This window comes from Delphinapterus leucas, chromosome 4 (genome assembly GCF_059928025.1).
Source record: "Delphinapterus leucas isolate spDelLeu-1000000601 "Yukka" chromosome 4, BTC_Dleu_Yukka2, whole genome shotgun sequence".
NCBI lineage: Eukaryota > Metazoa > Chordata > Mammalia > Artiodactyla > Monodontidae > Delphinapterus > Delphinapterus leucas.
Window position 1 is genome coordinate 123,906,222 of NC_143132.1, and position 17,407 is coordinate 123,923,628.

A 17,407-nucleotide genomic window follows, 5' to 3' on the forward strand; every position below is an offset into this window, starting at 1 on the left:
AGAACGTGTTCGTTCAGGTGCTGTGATCTTGGACATCCGGCCTCCAGAACTGGGAGGAATAAATTTCTGCTGTTTATAAGGTACCACGTCTGTGGTGTTTTGTTATAGCAGCCTGAACAGAGTAAGACAGTATTCATAGAAAATTTGCCTCCTCTCCATTAATTCTTCCCCTAGCTAATTATCTCTTTGAAAATAAAACAGAGGAAATCCTTTTTATTTTTTCTCTTCAAATATGGTGAGGTAGAGAGGTGGTGAATCTTTTTTATCAGGTAGAAAAATTCTCACTTCCTCAATTATTCAATATGTGAAATGATTGCCAAACCTCTAACCATGCTGGTCAAACTCCATGTTTGTCAAAATTCTCCTTAATGTAGCACACCAAACGTCCGATAATTTTTTGTACATGAACTGCACAGGTTACAGTGGGATCGTCACCTCTTTCGTTAAGATTGTGTTTTTGTTTGTTTGTTTGTTTTGGTCAGCAGTTCACACATTGACTCATTTTTGAGTTTGTATTTGAGTAATGTTATGTGAAAATGAAATGCTTCTCAATCAGCGGAGGAGCAGGGTATGATTGTCTTATCTACCAAATATTTCCTTTATGGAGTCTATTTGGAGTCTTTGCTGTATTTCTCTAGCCTGGCCTCTGAGCCCAGAATGTAAAACTCAGCCATGTATCAGACATAATCAATTAGGCCCATAGTGTCTCTTTCAGATGAAGAAATGCTGCCTGTAGCTAGAAGCATAATGGGTCAGCTATCCCCAAGACAATGTTCAGGTTCAGCAATTCAGTAGGAGGACTCAGATGATGCAGTGTATCGTCATATTGATAGCTATGACTTTTTACATTGAAAGAATACCAAGCAAAGGCAGCAAAGGGAAAAGGCACATAGGCAAAGTCCAGGGGAACCAGACACAGCTTCCAAGAGTCTTTTTCCAGCGGAGTCACAGAGGATTAGCTTAATTCCTCCAGCAACTAGTTGTGACAACACATGTGAAACGTTATTTGTTGGGAAAGCTCATTAGGGACTCAGTGCCTAAGGTTTTTATTCGGGGCTAGTCATAGAGGCAACCCCTGTACCAGAATTCCGAACTCCTAGAAGGAAAGCTGGTGTTCAGCATAAATACCTTGTTTGTACAATTCAGATACAATGAGCTGTTCTTATCTGGGAATGGTGGGAATCCTCTCCAAATCCAGCTTTCCAGATGCCAGCTGAGGATCAGTCCTGCAAACTAAGATTGAAGTTTTAGGCTTGCTATGTTATCTCTTTTCTGTACATTTAAACAGATTTTAATTTTAATTTTAAACAGATTCTAGCCTCTTGACCTCTTACCACCAAGTGAGGCCACATGAAACATTGGAAAGAAATGGACTTTGAGGAATACCCAAAGTTCCACTTCCAGCTTTGCTAGTAACTTGTTGGGTGACTTTGGCTAAGTCAACCTATTTAACCTTATTTTCTTCATCTATGAGTTGGATGTAATAATGCAAACTACATAAGGATTTTGTTGGGAACAAATTATTTTATACACCCACACAGATAAAATATAACATCCCTTGTTCCTGAATCCACTCATTCAACAAATATTTATTAAGAATCTACTATATGCTAAACACTTTGATAGGTCCTGGAGGTGTAGTGCTGAGCAAAAAACATCCTGCCTTTCTGGAATTTACAGTCTAGTCGGAGAAAGAGACTTTACTCTTGAATAATAATCATGCAAATTAATATGTAATTACAATTTGTCATAAGTGCTCCAAAAGAGAGGTAGAGAATGCAGTGAAAATGTATAATGGGCACTGACATACTTGAGTAGGTCAGGGAAGTTTCCCCCAAGGAAATGGCATATGTGTAAGAATCTCAATGAATTGAACAGGCAGTGGCTGCATCAAGAGATGAGAGGTGACATTAGATAAAGGTTTTGCATAGGCTCTTCTCCTCAGGGTGGGAGGGAGCAGGCATTGTTGGAGAACTGAAATAAAAAGAAAAACTGTGCAGTTGGAGCAGAGAGAGCAAAGGGCAGAGAGATAGTGGGTGAGATTAGAGAGGATAGAGGTAGTCAAGGGCCACATTAAGGTAAAGTAGCTTGGCCGCCGTGCTAATAGCAATGGAAAGTCATTTAAGGATGTTTGGCAATGGGGTGACATGATTAGATATCTAATTTTTTGGAAAAGATTAAGTCTGCTTTGTAGAGATATGATTGGAGTGGGTATAGTGGGATTTAGGAGGGTATTGTGGAAACCTGGGCTAGTGATGATCGTAATTTGAGTTAGCTTGCTTGGAGATGGAGAGAAATGAAAAGATTTGAGACAGTGCATCTGTAGTTACATGCTAAATTATTTTAGTGCACAGTTTAAATTGAACTCTTCTTACATAGATTTTTTTCCTGCATTACAGTTGCCTCCACCCCTTATCTGTGGCAGATAAATTCCAAGACCCCCAGTGGATGCCTGAAACTGTGGATAGTACCGAATCCTATATATACTCTGTTTTTACCTATACATGCATATCTATGATAAAGTTTAATTGATAGATCAGGCACAGTAAGAAATTAACAACAATAACTAATAATAAAATAGACAGTTATAACAATATACTGTAATGAAAGTTATGTGAATGTGGTCTCTCTCAAAATATCTTATTGTATCAAGTTAATGCCTTTTTATCTTAATTAAGCACTTACCATGCACTGTGGCCATGACTTTTACAGTTTGAGGCAAGACAGCAAATCTAGCATGAACTTCTTTTTCTTTCTTCACAGTTTCACAGACAGATTTGTTCCTAGCGTAGATCTTAGCAACCTCAGTATATGCTTTCCTTTTCCTTATTAAATCAAGAACATTCACCTTTTCATTTAAAGGAAGCGCTTTACAGCTTTCTTTGGCTTATTTGAATTACCAGCATCACTACTCTTGTGCTTTGGGGCCATTATTAAGTAAAATAAGGGTGACTTGGACACAGGCAGTGTGATACTGTGACAGTGGATCTGATAACTGAGATGGCTACTAAATGACTAATGGACGGATACACTGGACAGAGGGATGATTCACATCCCAGGCAGTACAGAACGGGATGGTAATTGATCTTACCATGCTACTCAGAATGGTGTGCCATTTAAACAACTTATAAGTTATTTATTTTTGGAATTTTCCATTTAATATTTTCAGACCATGATTGACCCTGTGGGTAACAGAAACCTTGGGTAAGGGAACAGTACTGTACTGGCATCATAAAATCTTGAGAGTTGGAAGAGATATTTGGTTCTTGAATGAACAACTCTGGTAGAGAAAAAGATTGACTTGCATAACTTGCTGAGATTTGAACACCAACTCCCTTACACATTTATCTGTTGAGTGGAAATAATAAGATACTGTCATTAGACATATGTATGGACTTAAGTGTATCACCCACTTAACATATATTAACTCATTAATTCTCACAGCAAGGCTATCAGGTGCTATTATTACACACATAGATGAGAAACAGATGAGACACAGAGTTTAAGTAACTGACCAATTTCAAACAAGTAATAAATGGTAGGTCTGAGATTGGAACCCAAGAAGTTTGTTGTCAGATCCCTATGGCCAACCACAGTGGCAAACTATGACCCTTAGGCCAAATCTGGCCCATGGCTGTTTTTGTACAGCCAGCCAGAAAACTAAGGATTATTATTATTTTTTATTTTAAAAAAGTTTTAAAGAAGAAAGAAAAAAGGAGAATCGTGACAGAGATTGTATGTAGACCACAAAGCCTAAAATATTTACTATGTGGCCTTTTACAGTGAAAGTTTGCTGGCCCCTATACTAACCATTCCTAGGAAAATGTGTTCCTTGAATAGAAAGTTGAGCACCACTGATCCTTTCAGATGAAGGACATGTCTTTCATTAAATGAGTTATTGCAGAGTAAAGTATATACTCAGAGCTCCTTCTGTGGTAGAATTATTTTTCTTGATTTTTGCAAATTTAAAATTAAGACTGGGTGTAGGGAAAGTTTCTTGGGATGTAGGGAGAATTATCCCTCTGAGTGAGATCAAAGGCAGCTGGGCTGGCGGTGAGTCACTGAATGTGATGCCTGTTATTAAGACAATGAATTTCAGCTGGATTTATGGGCTGATTTTTTTTTTTTTTTTTTTTTTTTTTTTTTTTTAGCAGTTTGGAGATAGGATATATTAGCCCAAAAACTTCCTGTTTTAAAGCCATGATTTGTTTTTGGAAAGAAAAATTATATCAGCTCTAAAAATTGATGAATTCTGGTATTGTATCAACAACTATTTGGAGAAAAAAAAAAAAAAAGACTAACAATGCCATTTTTCCTCCCCAGAGCTGTAATTTCATCAGTAAGAAAGAACATAGCGGGGTGTTTTTTGCCTTTCTAAATAAAAAAGATTTAGATTATTGGAGAAATTCTGTTATTCATGTAAATTTTCGTAGGGGGCTAAATATTAAGCTACTTAACAAATATTTATTAAACCTTACTATGGTGCTAGGTATTTTGGGGGACTTTGTAAATATGATTAGAGAAGGTTTTTTTTTTTTTTTGCTATGATGTGATTTTCATTTGATAAATGGTTGTTGTAATAGGCCACACTCTATAGATGATTTACATGTTTCTTGCTCATGCAAACTGTATTAACTGTTTTCTAACAGAGTCAGGCAGTGGCTCTAGAGTTTATGTTTGGTCACAGTTGGGCTTCCATTTGTCTTTTCTTTGACACCATCTTAGACTGGTTTTGGTAGTGGTTGATGGGTACCCATTATTCAAGCCCATTTCTTCAATCATCTCACTTGATCCTTTTGGTTGTTGTGGGTGGATTGGGTAAGGTACTAATTATAGTTGTTTAAATTATAATATTGTCTGGTTAGAAAATTTCTGCTGTCTATTCTGTTTTTCCTTTTACTTAGATGATTCAGATTGTTGAAAAGAGTTTTATATTGAATATTTTTCTGATTGGAAGATTAGGGATTGTGCATAAAGTTGAACTCTCTTTTTTTAATTTAGGGATTTCCAAACATATATAAATGGAACCCACTTTTAATAGTCATCATACGTGGGCAGTCTTATTTACTCTTTATCTTCCTCCTCCATTGTCTCCCATCTACCCCTAATAATTTTAAAACAAATCACAAACACTACTTCCTTTCATTGAGTAAATACTTTATTATTTGTCTCTAAATTTTAAGAACCCTTTAAAAAATACCAATGCCATTAGCATGCTAAAAAATTAACAATAATTCCGTAATATTGACAAATACAAGTTAGTGTTCAGATTTTCCTAATTTTCTCATAAATACCCTTTTACAGTTGACTTTTCAGATCAGAACCCAAATAAAGGCCGTGATGTATGTTTGGTTGAATCGTCTCTTAATTCTGGTGATATACTATAATAGTTTCCCTTTCCTTTTTTCTCTTTTGCCATTGATTCTGTAGATCAGTTGTCTTCTGTCCTTATATTTCTGATAAATTTGTGGTATAAATTTTAGTGGAATCTAAAGTATGTGTCAAATGTAGGTTAAATTTTTTGACACACATACTTCGTAGATGGTGAACAAGTTGGACTGTTGAACTGGTTGGCAAGAACTTGTGAGTGGTGCATGTCAGCACTTTCTTCTTTTACTTTTACTTCTTTTTACTTCCCCCAGTTGAGTAAGATTTATTTCTCATCATAGTCACGATAGTGAATAGCAGAAGAAACAGAAGTTTCTACGTAATGTTATTGAACAGGCCTGCTTTTGACAGAACTACTTATTTATTACTTGGTTTTGCTTTTTTGTAATTAGCAACAGTACTGAAGCAACAGGAGTCCTTATTTGGCATAGGCTTGCCAGACACAGTCAGACTACATATTTTTAGTTTTGCCTTCTGAGTCATTAGATTCCATAACATTTCTGTCTGCCCAAGGGTCTGGCCAACATTACTTTTTTTTTTTTTTTTAACATCTTTATTGGAGTATAATTGCTTTACAATGCTGTGTTAGTTTGTGCTGTATAACAAAGTGAATCAGCTATATGTATACATATATTCCCATTACTTTTCCTATTAAGGATGATGAAATCCTTGCTTTTAATTTTGTACTGGAAATTATAAGTATAAAAATCCATCCAGGTAAAATCTATAAACTTTCTCTGTGTAGAAAAAGTTAAGAAAGAAAGCTATCTTGTCATTTTATTATGCAGAAAAGAGACTTAAAAAGTATTCCTTTTACTCTTATGAAATAAAATCTTGTATTGCCTATTTCAAAATTTATTGTAAATGATAAATAGGTCAAGTTTTCTTAATTGTTAAGCCCTGTTTGAAACTTCACAAATGAAATTTTGTTTTTTAAAGAATAGTTAATTGAAAAAGTACTCTTAAAATATATTTGCTTCAGCCCTGACAGCTTTAATGAAAATGACTTTTATTTTTCCTTAAATATCTATTTCTCATAATGGTGAAAGTTAAAATATTTCTAGAAAAATATCTAAGAATGTTGATATTATTTTCATGAAAATGTTTTCCTTTTTTTTGGTTGACTTGTTTGAATTTCTTTCTTTATGTGTCTTACACTTATGTATATTTTGTTTAAAGTATTTTCAAAATTTGATGATTACCTTGGGTCATATGAAATTTTTTTTAATTGATTCCTATAATACATTAATGCTATATATTTCATTTTCAATGATTGTCTACTGTTTAAGGGATATTTAACACTGTCTGACGTTTTTCTTATTGATAACAATCAAGTGAGAGTCAAATGATATAACTCAGTGCCTAGAATGTTAAAAAGATGTTAATTTTGTTTTCTTAGTCCTTTGGTCCTCCTATATCCTAAGGTTAAAAAAAAATGCCCTGGCTGCTAACCTTTGGCATTTTCTGACGCACTTGTTTCTTTTATGCATTTTTCCAACATGTCTTTTCCTGATAAGCATTTTCCTTAATAGCTTCTATAGGTATTTTGAAATGACTCCTTAAATCTATCTACTTCTGCTAAGAAGAGGTGTCTTGTTAGATTGAAAATAGTAATTCATTATAAAATGGTGACTCAAAGCTGTATTTACCAGGGAAGTGCTGATTTTAGTTCCTTTTATTCTTTAAAGAAAAAACAAAGCACTGAAGATGGTGTAAATGTGGATTTTATAGACTTCCCATATACAAAAATTCATTGATAGGAGGAAAAATTAAGATTCTCTTTCTAAATATTTGTTCCCAATTCATCATAATTTATTTTAAAAAATTAGGATCAGTCTCACGATTGGATCTCTTCTTTTTGTACATGTGCTTTGAGGAATATAATGTGCTTCTGGACTCACTGATGTGTGTAATAAATCAGTGATGGTTTATAGGTGACAGTGAACCTTGTTGGTTAGATAACATTTAGGAGAGTTTGTCTTTACAGATAAAAACTTTGTGCGTTTTATGCAAGTGTTTCTCTTAGTGTTGAAATCCTCTGTTGAGGGCATGCTTTACCTTAAAAATAAATGGACTTTTTTACCATTAAAATAATTCATTATTTGGCAGTCTGTCGTTTGGCAGTAATATAACTAATTTTAATTGCCTAGTTTTTCAACAGCTCTTTGTTTAGCCTCATGTAGATGAACAAACCAGAACATTCCCATAGGTTTAATGAGGTCTCTAATCACTGCAGTGATCTGTAAAGTGTGAGGAGTTAGCCTCTTGGTAAACTGTCTTATGTTATTCCCTCTGTCTTTGCAGATAAATTATTAGTCATAACTGTAGCAACAAAAGAAAGTGATGGATTCCATCGATTTATGCAGTCAGCCAAATACTTCAATTATACTGTGAAGGTATGATATATCTTTTAATTCATGGAGATCTTAGAATATGTGCCTGAAGTACATTTTTCATAACAACAACAATAACAACCACAACATGATCTGCAATCCCCAGAAGGATGGTGAAATTGGGTTACATAATGGTGTCAGTTTACCTGTACTTGATTGTTTTAAAGATACGTTTTGGCCTTATTAATACTCTGCCACTCAGACAATAATTTCTTAATATTTGCTAATGCTTTGTGTAAACATGTTCTATAAAACAACAGAAAAATATATTTATACTTATATTTCTTTTGGGGGGTCATGTACAAGTACAACATAACTAAGATTTGACGGTAATTTTTTTCACTTACTTTGAAGAATTGTAATGGGTTTGTCTAACCTGAGAATTGGAAACATTACTGTGAAGGAGATACCTTTTCTGTTCCAGTATTGAGAGGTGCTTTTCCGGTTTTTTTGTTTGTTTCAGAGGAATTTAATAACATTATAAAAGTATAAAAGGGTTTTAGAAGACTTATCTCCAGGGAAATAGCTCACTGATAAATGATCAGAGGAAACCTGGCATATTAGGTATGACTAGTAAACTGAGCTGTGAAAGGCCTGCCTTTAAAAAAAAAAAACTTATTTATTTTCTAATAGAAATTAGGCTATGTCATCCAGGTCTTTTCCACATGCAGAGGAGAATAGGGAAATATCCCAGGTAGGAAAACAAATAAACTTAGTTCATTTACAAAACAAAACAGCAGAGCTTCCCAGGTGGCGCGGTGGTTGAGAGTCCGCTTGCCGATGCGCGGGACATGGGTTCGTGCCCCGGACTGGGAAGATCCCACATGCCGCGGAGCGGCTGGGCCCGTGAGCCATGGCCGCTGAGCCTGCGCATCCGGAGCCTGTGCTCCGCAACGGGAGAGGCCACAACAGTGAGAGGCCCGTGTACCGCAAAAAAAAAACAAAACAGCAAAGCAAAAAAAAAAAAGGGAGAGAAAAATTGCTTTTTTGCCTAGGGAAAAACTGAGCTATTTCAGAAAACTGAGCTATTTCAGAATGTAATGCACAAAAAAGGTAATATTTGCTACCTAGCCACTGGAAGACTAGGTACAGATGTTAATACAGAATAACTATTAAAGAGGCTAACTTTGCTAGAAAAGAGATGTAGACGTTTAATGTAGGATAAATGAGAAATATGTTAGAGAAGTTTGTTAGAAGGGAAATATTGTAGTATGCATTGATAGGGGGCAATACGAAAGAAAAATCAGGGTAAAATAATGCTGAAATCCAATGAGGGGCATCTCAAGGGGAGAGTGTGGAATATTTTTTACATGTGAGGCACTGTGTTAGGACCTTGATATATGGTATGCTGTTGATTCTTTGTATAAACCATGTAAGGTAGGTATTACTTTACTTATTAGTGAGGAAAACTTGCTCCAGGGTATGCACCTGTAAGGCGTCAAATGTTGGACCCCAGCCCCGTTTGACTGACTCTGGAGTTTTTGATCCTCCTGCTGTCTTTCCGTTGTGAAATGCAGTGGTTCTCAAAATGTGGACCCAGACCACCAGCATCAGCATCATCTGGGAAATAGGAATGAGGATTCTTAGGCGCAACCTCACTTACTGAATCGCATACTCTGGGAGAAGGGACCAGCAGTCTGTGTTTTAACGAACCCTCCACGTGATTCGGATGTATACCAAAGTTTGACACGTGGATGCTGTGGAAAGAAAACAGAGACTAGAGCTTAATCAACACAGTGCTGCACAGAGTAGGCGCTCAGATGCACGTAGGCCCGGTATGACTGCAATATTGGAGAAGTCCAGAAGGGTTGTAGAACAGAAGGGTAACAAATCTTAGGGCCAGAGGAGGTCACTTAGGGCAAAAACAAATAATTCTATTAGAGTAGCCCCTGTATGAATCCAGATGCCCGCCACAGTTTGAGTTAACATTTATCCCTTCGGCATAAGTAGTGATGAAGTGCTCACTAGAGATTTGAGGCTGGGAACACCACGAACTCTTGTATTTGGCTCGATGTTAAGTAAATTTGGAACTAATAATATTTATTTTCTAAATTAATTTGATCTTTTTCTTTTGTATTTATCCTTAATTTCATTCCCCCTGAGTTTCACAAATCTTTTAGTAGATCCTTATTTTGGGAACTTCAGACTTTGTTTTGGTGAAACTAAGATACAAGGTGTGTGTGTGTGGTGGCAGGGGGCGTAGACCTGCTTCCTGCTCCCTCCCAGCCTCCCAGGATTCAGGAGGCAGCTGCTGAGGCGAAGCAAACAGAGCCGAGAATGGCTGCAGGCTCAGCTCTGAGCACTTGTGCTTAGGCGATTTCTTGTATTGATAAATTATTAAACTTTTGAGGATAACCTAAACTTAAGATTTTTAAGGTAAAGAAGGTGACGTTTGACTTGATGCCCTCTGTGTTTCTCTGGACAGCCCATCTGGTTTCAGCAGGAAAATCCTTTAAGGGCCCCAGCCAGGAATCACTGAGCTTCCAGGGCTCCCAACGTTCATCAGATTTCCAGCCAGACTGAAAAGTGTTACGGAAAGTTTCTTCATTTTCTTTTTCATTTCTGTCTGAATAAAGAGAAATAGGATGTGAGAAATACTTTCTAGGGTTTCCCCCACCAACCCCCAGCTTCCTTGGATTAGACTCCACTTTTGAAATGGTAAAATTAGGAATGGCATTCCACAGGGTAAATAATATTGAAGAATTATGACCTAACCTAGGCATCAAACTTTTTTCTGTTTAGCATCATGATTTAGTGTAACATTAAAAGAGTGATACTGTGTTATACTGTACAAGTTGCTGGTGACTTCCAGTTTTTATAATACTGTCATAATCTGAGTTTTGCCCAGGGATGAAATGTTGATTTCATTTATAGGTCCTTGGTCAAGGAAAGGAGTGGAGAGGTGGTGATGGAATTAATACTATTGGAGGGGGCCAAAAAGTGAGATTGATGAAAGAAGTCATGGAACATTATGCCAGTCAAGAGGATCTGGTTGTCTTGTTTACTGAATGGTAAGAGAAAGAACCTGTGGCTTTCTAAGTCTGTATTAAATTATTTTAAAAGAGTTGAAATTCTTATTTGTAGATTATATATTAAATTATTTTATTCACATGGGATCATTGTTTTAAAAAGTAGATGTTACTCACAATGATAAAACCATGGTCTGACGTAGTTATGTAATATGATCAAATTTGATGAGTTACCATAAACACCAATGGGAAAACAGGGCATGAGCTAAAATTTTTGTGAAATTCATGTTTTAATCCTCACTTGAGATGGAATAAAGATCATATTGAATTTTTCTATTGAGAGAGCAACTCAGTGGATTCTGGTTGTCTGGGAGAAAATACATCATGTAAGTTATAAGTGAGAAATAAAAAAGCCTATGTTTAATAATAAAGAAAAACCTTTCTCATCTGTAAATATCTTTTTGTCTACTAAATTTGGAGTGTTTGCTGTGTCTCCATCTTCTCACATGTTTTTAATAATGTCAAGTTGTCATGAACCATTATTGGTTGCCGCCTTCTTTCTTCCATTTTCTCTACATTCTTTTTTTTTAAAAAACATTTTTTTTTGGCCATGCGGAGTGTGGGATCTTATTTCCCTGACCAGGGATTGAACCCACATCCCCTGCATTGGAAGCGTGGAGTCTTAACCACTGGACCACCAGGGAAGTCCCCCTTCATTCCTTTTTATTTTTATTTTTTGGTCATTGGTCATCATTTTAAATCCCTTTGCGTTTTCCTCTTTAACTTAGGAAAGTTATTTTATATCTCTCCCTCAATTTGAAAATCCAAAACCACAGATTATTACAGGTGAAAGTAAGAAAAATGCTTTTATGCAAATGTTAAATAAAGGCAGAAATTTTGAAATGAAATGGACATACTGAAGTCCTGGTGCCATCAACACTTACAGGTTTTGAAAGGGTCCATATACTTGCATCTTTAGAATTTCTCTACTGTCTCCTGGGAAAAAATAAAGTTCTGCTTATAGTTATTTATTCTTGCAACATGAGATGTGGTATAGATGGTGTTAGCTTGTGTACTGAGAATTTTTCTACAGAATCTATTATTATATATATTTTTTACCCTTAGAAAAAAGAGGAGGAAGTTGATAATAAACAGTTTAGATTAAATATTGAGTATGTTTGGGTTAAAATTACCATGGATTTTAAACAACTATTTTGGTCAGCTTGAACTTGCCACACCTATGTTTTGACTCTGACTTTGAGGCAAATTCTCCTTGTAGAAGTTACCACATATGAGCCAGTAATAGTTTTGGATTCCCAAACCTCTTTCTGCATTTTAGGAAGAACTCGTTTTCCTCTCCCTTTACTCTCCTGTCAGACTGCCCCTCCCCGCTATCCCCCATCTAAGATTTAGGCTTGGAAGAAACTGGTTTAATAAGGGGCCAGTTTGTTTCTAATAAGAAAAGGGACACTGTGAGATATCTGAAGACTGCCTGAGGTTGCATTTGTTTATTTAGATGATACTTTAAGATCCAGTGTGACAGAAAAGACAACAATAAAATTTTAATGGAAGGTCCAGTGTGTGCCAGGCACTGTTAGTATTTGGGATTTATCAGTGAACCAAAGATTAAATTTCTTGACAACTCCCTCGGTGAGAACAGCCAGCTAACCGAAAACATGCAGGCCCAACTCAGCCAAGCCCTTGTCTAGGAAGAAGCGTTAACATTTTTCTCTGTCATCCCCACCTGCCATATCTGTCCTCCTGGAGAAACCTAGGGATAATGAATAAGTAACCAAGATAAAGAAGGATGGACAACTGGTGCCACTTTAGAGCTCTTTTCTCTTCTTCTTTTTTTTTTTTTTTTTTTAAACAACACCCTTTTAAAAAAGTACTGTGTACAAGTAATCAATACAGTAGAAATTGTGGGTAATCCAAGGTCTAGGAGAAATGAATTAGACTGTAAGTTATTTGAAATAGGAAAACCATTTTGCAACAATATTGCTAATCTCCTAATTAAGCTTACCTCTGGTTAAGGCTACAGTTCAGAATTTATTGTAATTTTAATAAATCAAACAAATTCCTACTTCTTATATGATTTTTTTAAAGGACAGTTTAATTGTACTAATTAGTTTTATGGAAGCATAGGTTGCTACTATATGAAAAAAATACCAAGATTTATGTACTTAATAGTTTAAATAGTATTTTTTTTAAAAAAACAGCTTTGTTGAGGTAGAATTTATATACTGTGACACACTTATTTTAAGTGAAAAATTCAATAATTTTTATTAAATTTACAGAGTCAAGCAGTTATCTTCACTATTCAATTTTAGAACATTTCCAATAACCCACAGTGATTCCTTGTGCTCATTTAGATAGGCTTTTGTGAATTAACTTGGAAGCAATCTTATAACATCGTTTCCATGGGAATATATATTCTAAACTGACTTTTGGATGAACGTTTAAAATTAGAGACTGGGTGTTTATAAATATACTCTATAAGTTAAGATTTATCATGTTTATTTCAGATAAAAATAAATATTTTGCAAGGGTTTGGGTTCTACTTAAAACAAAATGAAAACTGAAGCTCTCCATATGAGAAAGTACCACAGAATTTTTTTCAAGTTATTTCATACTGCAATGTGTGTGTGCGCACGTGCGTGTGCATATGTGTTTTATTGCAATTAAAAAAGTTTGTAAAGTTGACAGTCTCCCTTTGATTAGAACAACCACCAGTAAATATAATGGATTTAATGACTTTCATGGACAAAGCGTGATGAGTTCTTTTGAAATAGGCTCATAAAGATTTTGGGGACAAATATTGTAACATGACAGCTGAAGATTCCCTATGGATTAAAATTATAATGATTTTATAATTCACCTGGGTCAGGGTAGCTGAACATTTTGAATTTATAATAAGGTACTTTGCATTACTTTTAGAATTACCTAGTAAAACATGTATTTCTTTTAGTCTAGTCACATTGAAGACATATGGTCAGACCTAATTATTATTACATAGTGGGCAGTTTTTTTTTTTTTAAGGATAATACGTAGGCCAATATATAACAAAAGGTGGTTAAGTTATTGTGAGTAAATTCGATACATACTGAATATTTCCACAAACTTGTTCTGTGCTGGGTACAGTAAAACATAAACCAGCAGAGTCCAGACCTTGAAGTAAGTATGTTGTAGAATACTTTTGAGTATCAGATAAATAATAAAAACCTTGGTCATTTGTTTTATTCGTTTTCTTTTAGGCTAAAGAAAATTCTTTAGAATAAAAGTAGTTAGAAATACAGTTGGTGTGACTGAGTTTGAATTTGGACGGAGCAGAAATTTATATTTTTTTGGCGGCACTGAATATAACACCATTAAACAGAATACAGATGTGCTTTGCTTTGAAAGACTCCCACTATATGAAATAATTGAAAGACGTATTTGGTGGTGGTTCTTGGCCTCACCAAAAGGAGTATTTCATCTCTGAAAATACCTACCCAAGGATTTTGCTATATAGCAACTCCCCAGTTCATTAAAGTATAGCAGCTCCCCAGTTCATTAAAGTATTTGTTTAAAGATGACTAGCTCTATGACTTTGAGGTAAGATAGGGGAATTGACTTTGTAATTTATAGGCTTTTGCTAACTAATGATAGCAGTAAGGTAGACTGAGTTTAAAAAAAACTAGAATGGTACTCAATGTCACAATATAAAAATAAAGTTAATATTGAATTAAAATGAATATAAAGTAGGGCTTCCCTGGTGGCGCAGTGGTTGAGATGCCTGCTGATGGAGGGGACACGGGTTCGTGCCCCGGTCTGGGAGGATCCCACATGCCGCGGAGCGGCTGGGCCCGTGAGCCATGGCCGCTGAGCCTGTGCGTCCGGAGCCTGTGCTCCGCAACGGGAGAGGCCACAACAGTGAGAGGCCTGCATACCACAAAAAAAATAAAATAAAATAAAATAAAAAATAAATAAATATAAAGTAAAGCTGATATTATAGTAGTTTTCTAGGTGGCTGTGTTCTGGGACATTGATCCAGCAAACACTAGTCGAAAATTGAGGGATAGTCTTAGTAACAGAAATCTTTGCTGTTAGTGTATATGCCTCATCTCACTTTGATTGTATATTGCTAGCTTTTGTACACTTTTCATGTTGACTGTAATTGTTTTTATGCTTCAGACAGTGAAGCTTAGAGCTGTACCTGATTTACATATTGTCAGGGTAAATAGCAAGGAGTCAATAAATACTAGGTAACAGTATATTGCATTAAAAGACGGAGAAACATCTTGAAAGAGGCAGAAATATGGTGGATGTTTTGAGCCTATTTTTAAAGAGTTTTTCTTTGTTCATTTGGAGAAATAAAGTGACTTAAAGGCAGGAAAGCATCCACATTTTCTAAATCTCAAAGATAGAAATTATGTTAAAAATTGATTTTTGATTAGAAACAATGAAAATGCTGCTGCTGCTTCTTTTGATCTTTCCCATGTCAACCAATGTTTGTTTCTTTTAACTTCTAATTAAATATTAGAAGTGACATCAGTGAGCATATTTTTCACTTTGCATTCAGAATACATGTCTTGAGCAGAAGCTTTGACCCAGGTATTGAACTTAACACTATAGAAAAAGAGATCGACACAGATCCCACCCTCAAGGAATTCTCGTATTATACTAATTCTGCAAACAAAACTGAACCAATCAAATTTAGAAGAAAAATGTGTGTCTTCAAAAAAAACTTGAATGTTGGCATAATCTCTTTAGAATCATTTACTTTAGAAAATTGTGAAAGATTATGTTTTATTTGATCATTTCGTTATATTAATATGAAAGAGAGCCAGAACACATCAGAGTTTTCAGTTTCTACACTGCTTTTTAATTTCTTCCCTTTTTTTTGAAGGAAAGGTTGAAATCTTTAGCTGACACTTAGACATATGCAGTGCCTTAAGGCTCCTCCATGGTAGTGTGAAGTATGATTAGGAATTATGTAGGAAATGAGTGACATTTTTTCAAATTGTTCAAATGTTCTCATCAGTGTTTACTGAGTATATTGGTGGGTATGTTGAAATAAGGAAGAAGCAGATTGTATACAAAAGAAGCACTGGTTGTTTATATATATCTAGATAAATGGTAGTAATTTGTCTACTTTTTGTGTCTGTACGTGTATATATATATATATATAATTTTCCCCCAAACCAGGATTTCCCCCAAATCCTCCTTGAATCTTGTTTTTTTTGAGTAAACATATATTAAGCATCTGTTATTGTGTAAAATATGGTGCTAGCTGCTGTGGCTGGATCAGGGAGGTGACTGGGACAGAAATTTTGCCCCCTGGATACATTTTTCTATCCATAGGTTTGTATATGTTGTATCTGGCATGCTGTAGCTACATCATAATAAATGCTGGGGATTAAAAAAATGCTTCTTGATTTCTTCATTGATTCAATGAATGTTTATTGTGCACCAAATAGTTATCAGATTTGAAAGTTCTAGTGTTGCAGAGATAAGTTTAACTATTATTTAAAATTAGAGGGAGATTTTCATTTCACCATTTATTTTACAATAAAGAGACTGATCCAGAAACACCAAGTGATAAGGACAGGTAGCTAGCAGCTTGGGCAGTTTGAGGTCTTTGCCACATTCTCTCCTTGGCTGCCCTCTCTGCTAGTGTTACTCCAGCACAAGGCTACTCTCAGGAAACTGTCTGGAGAAGATGACCCTCCACTTAGCCAGTGTCCTTATTTGACTCCTACCTCTACCCAGGCTCAGTAAAAATTCTATATTCAGAAAATGAAATTATATACCATTTGGAGGAAAACTCCCCCAAGTAATAGTTTTTAAAACCCACTTTATCCGAACTAATTCCTTCCCCGTCCTTCAAAATTTCTGCAATAAATTTAATCATTTCCATTGTGATTTCATTGTAATCTATTCTGCAAGTTCAGTTGGGTGGACATTTCCAACTGCTTTTTCCTTTAGGTGTGTGTGGGGGGAGAGTGGTTGCATAATATTGGTTTGTGGCATTAATTAGCTATGAAAATATAGATACGTGTTTAAGGTGAAGACATGAAAGACCTAGAGTCTGTCATACAGAGGGAAGTAAGTCAGAAAGAGAAAAACAAATACCGTATGCTAACACATATATATGGAATCTAAAAAAAAAAAAAAGGTTCTGAAGAACCTAGGGGCAGGACAGGAATAAAGATGCAGATGTAGAGAATGGACTTGAGGACACGGGGAGGGGAAGGGTAAGCTGGGACAAAGCGAGAGAGTGGCATGGACATATATACACTACCAAACGTAAAATAGATAGCTAGTGGGAAGCAGCCACGTAGCACAGGGAGATCATCTTGGTGCTTTGTGACCACCTAGAGGAGTGGGATGGGGAGGGTGGGAGGGAGGGAGACGCAAGAGGGAGGGGATATGGGGATATATGTATATGTATAGCTGATTCACTTTGTTATAAAGCAGAAACTAACACACCATTGAAAAGCAATTATACTCCAATAAAGATGTATAAAAAAAATAAAGACAGAATTATCAGGTGTGTTGCTACTTGCTTGCTTCAGTTTCATTAGCTTTTAAGCTTTTAAACACTAGCTGCTAATAGTTTGGGTGATTATAACTTTTGGCTTAAGTTTATATCAGTGGCGAGGAACAAATAAATAC

The 17,407-nt window shown here is 35.6% G+C and overlaps 1 protein-coding gene across 2 annotated transcripts in view; it reads left to right on the forward strand.

Annotated features, from left to right (window-relative positions):
• The window catches only part of PLOD2 (procollagen-lysine,2-oxoglutarate 5-dioxygenase 2), a 107,691-nt gene that overhangs the window by 33,514 nt on the left and 56,770 nt on the right, over nucleotides 1-17,407 (forward strand). For both annotated transcript variants that reach the window (XM_022582700.3, XM_022582701.3), the window contains exons 2-3: nucleotides 7,693-7,784; nucleotides 10,656-10,792. In XM_022582700.3, coding sequence (XP_022438408.1) covers nucleotides 7,693-7,784; nucleotides 10,656-10,792 — 229 coding nt within the window. The remainder of the gene's footprint in view (nucleotides 1-7,692; nucleotides 7,785-10,655; nucleotides 10,793-17,407) is intronic.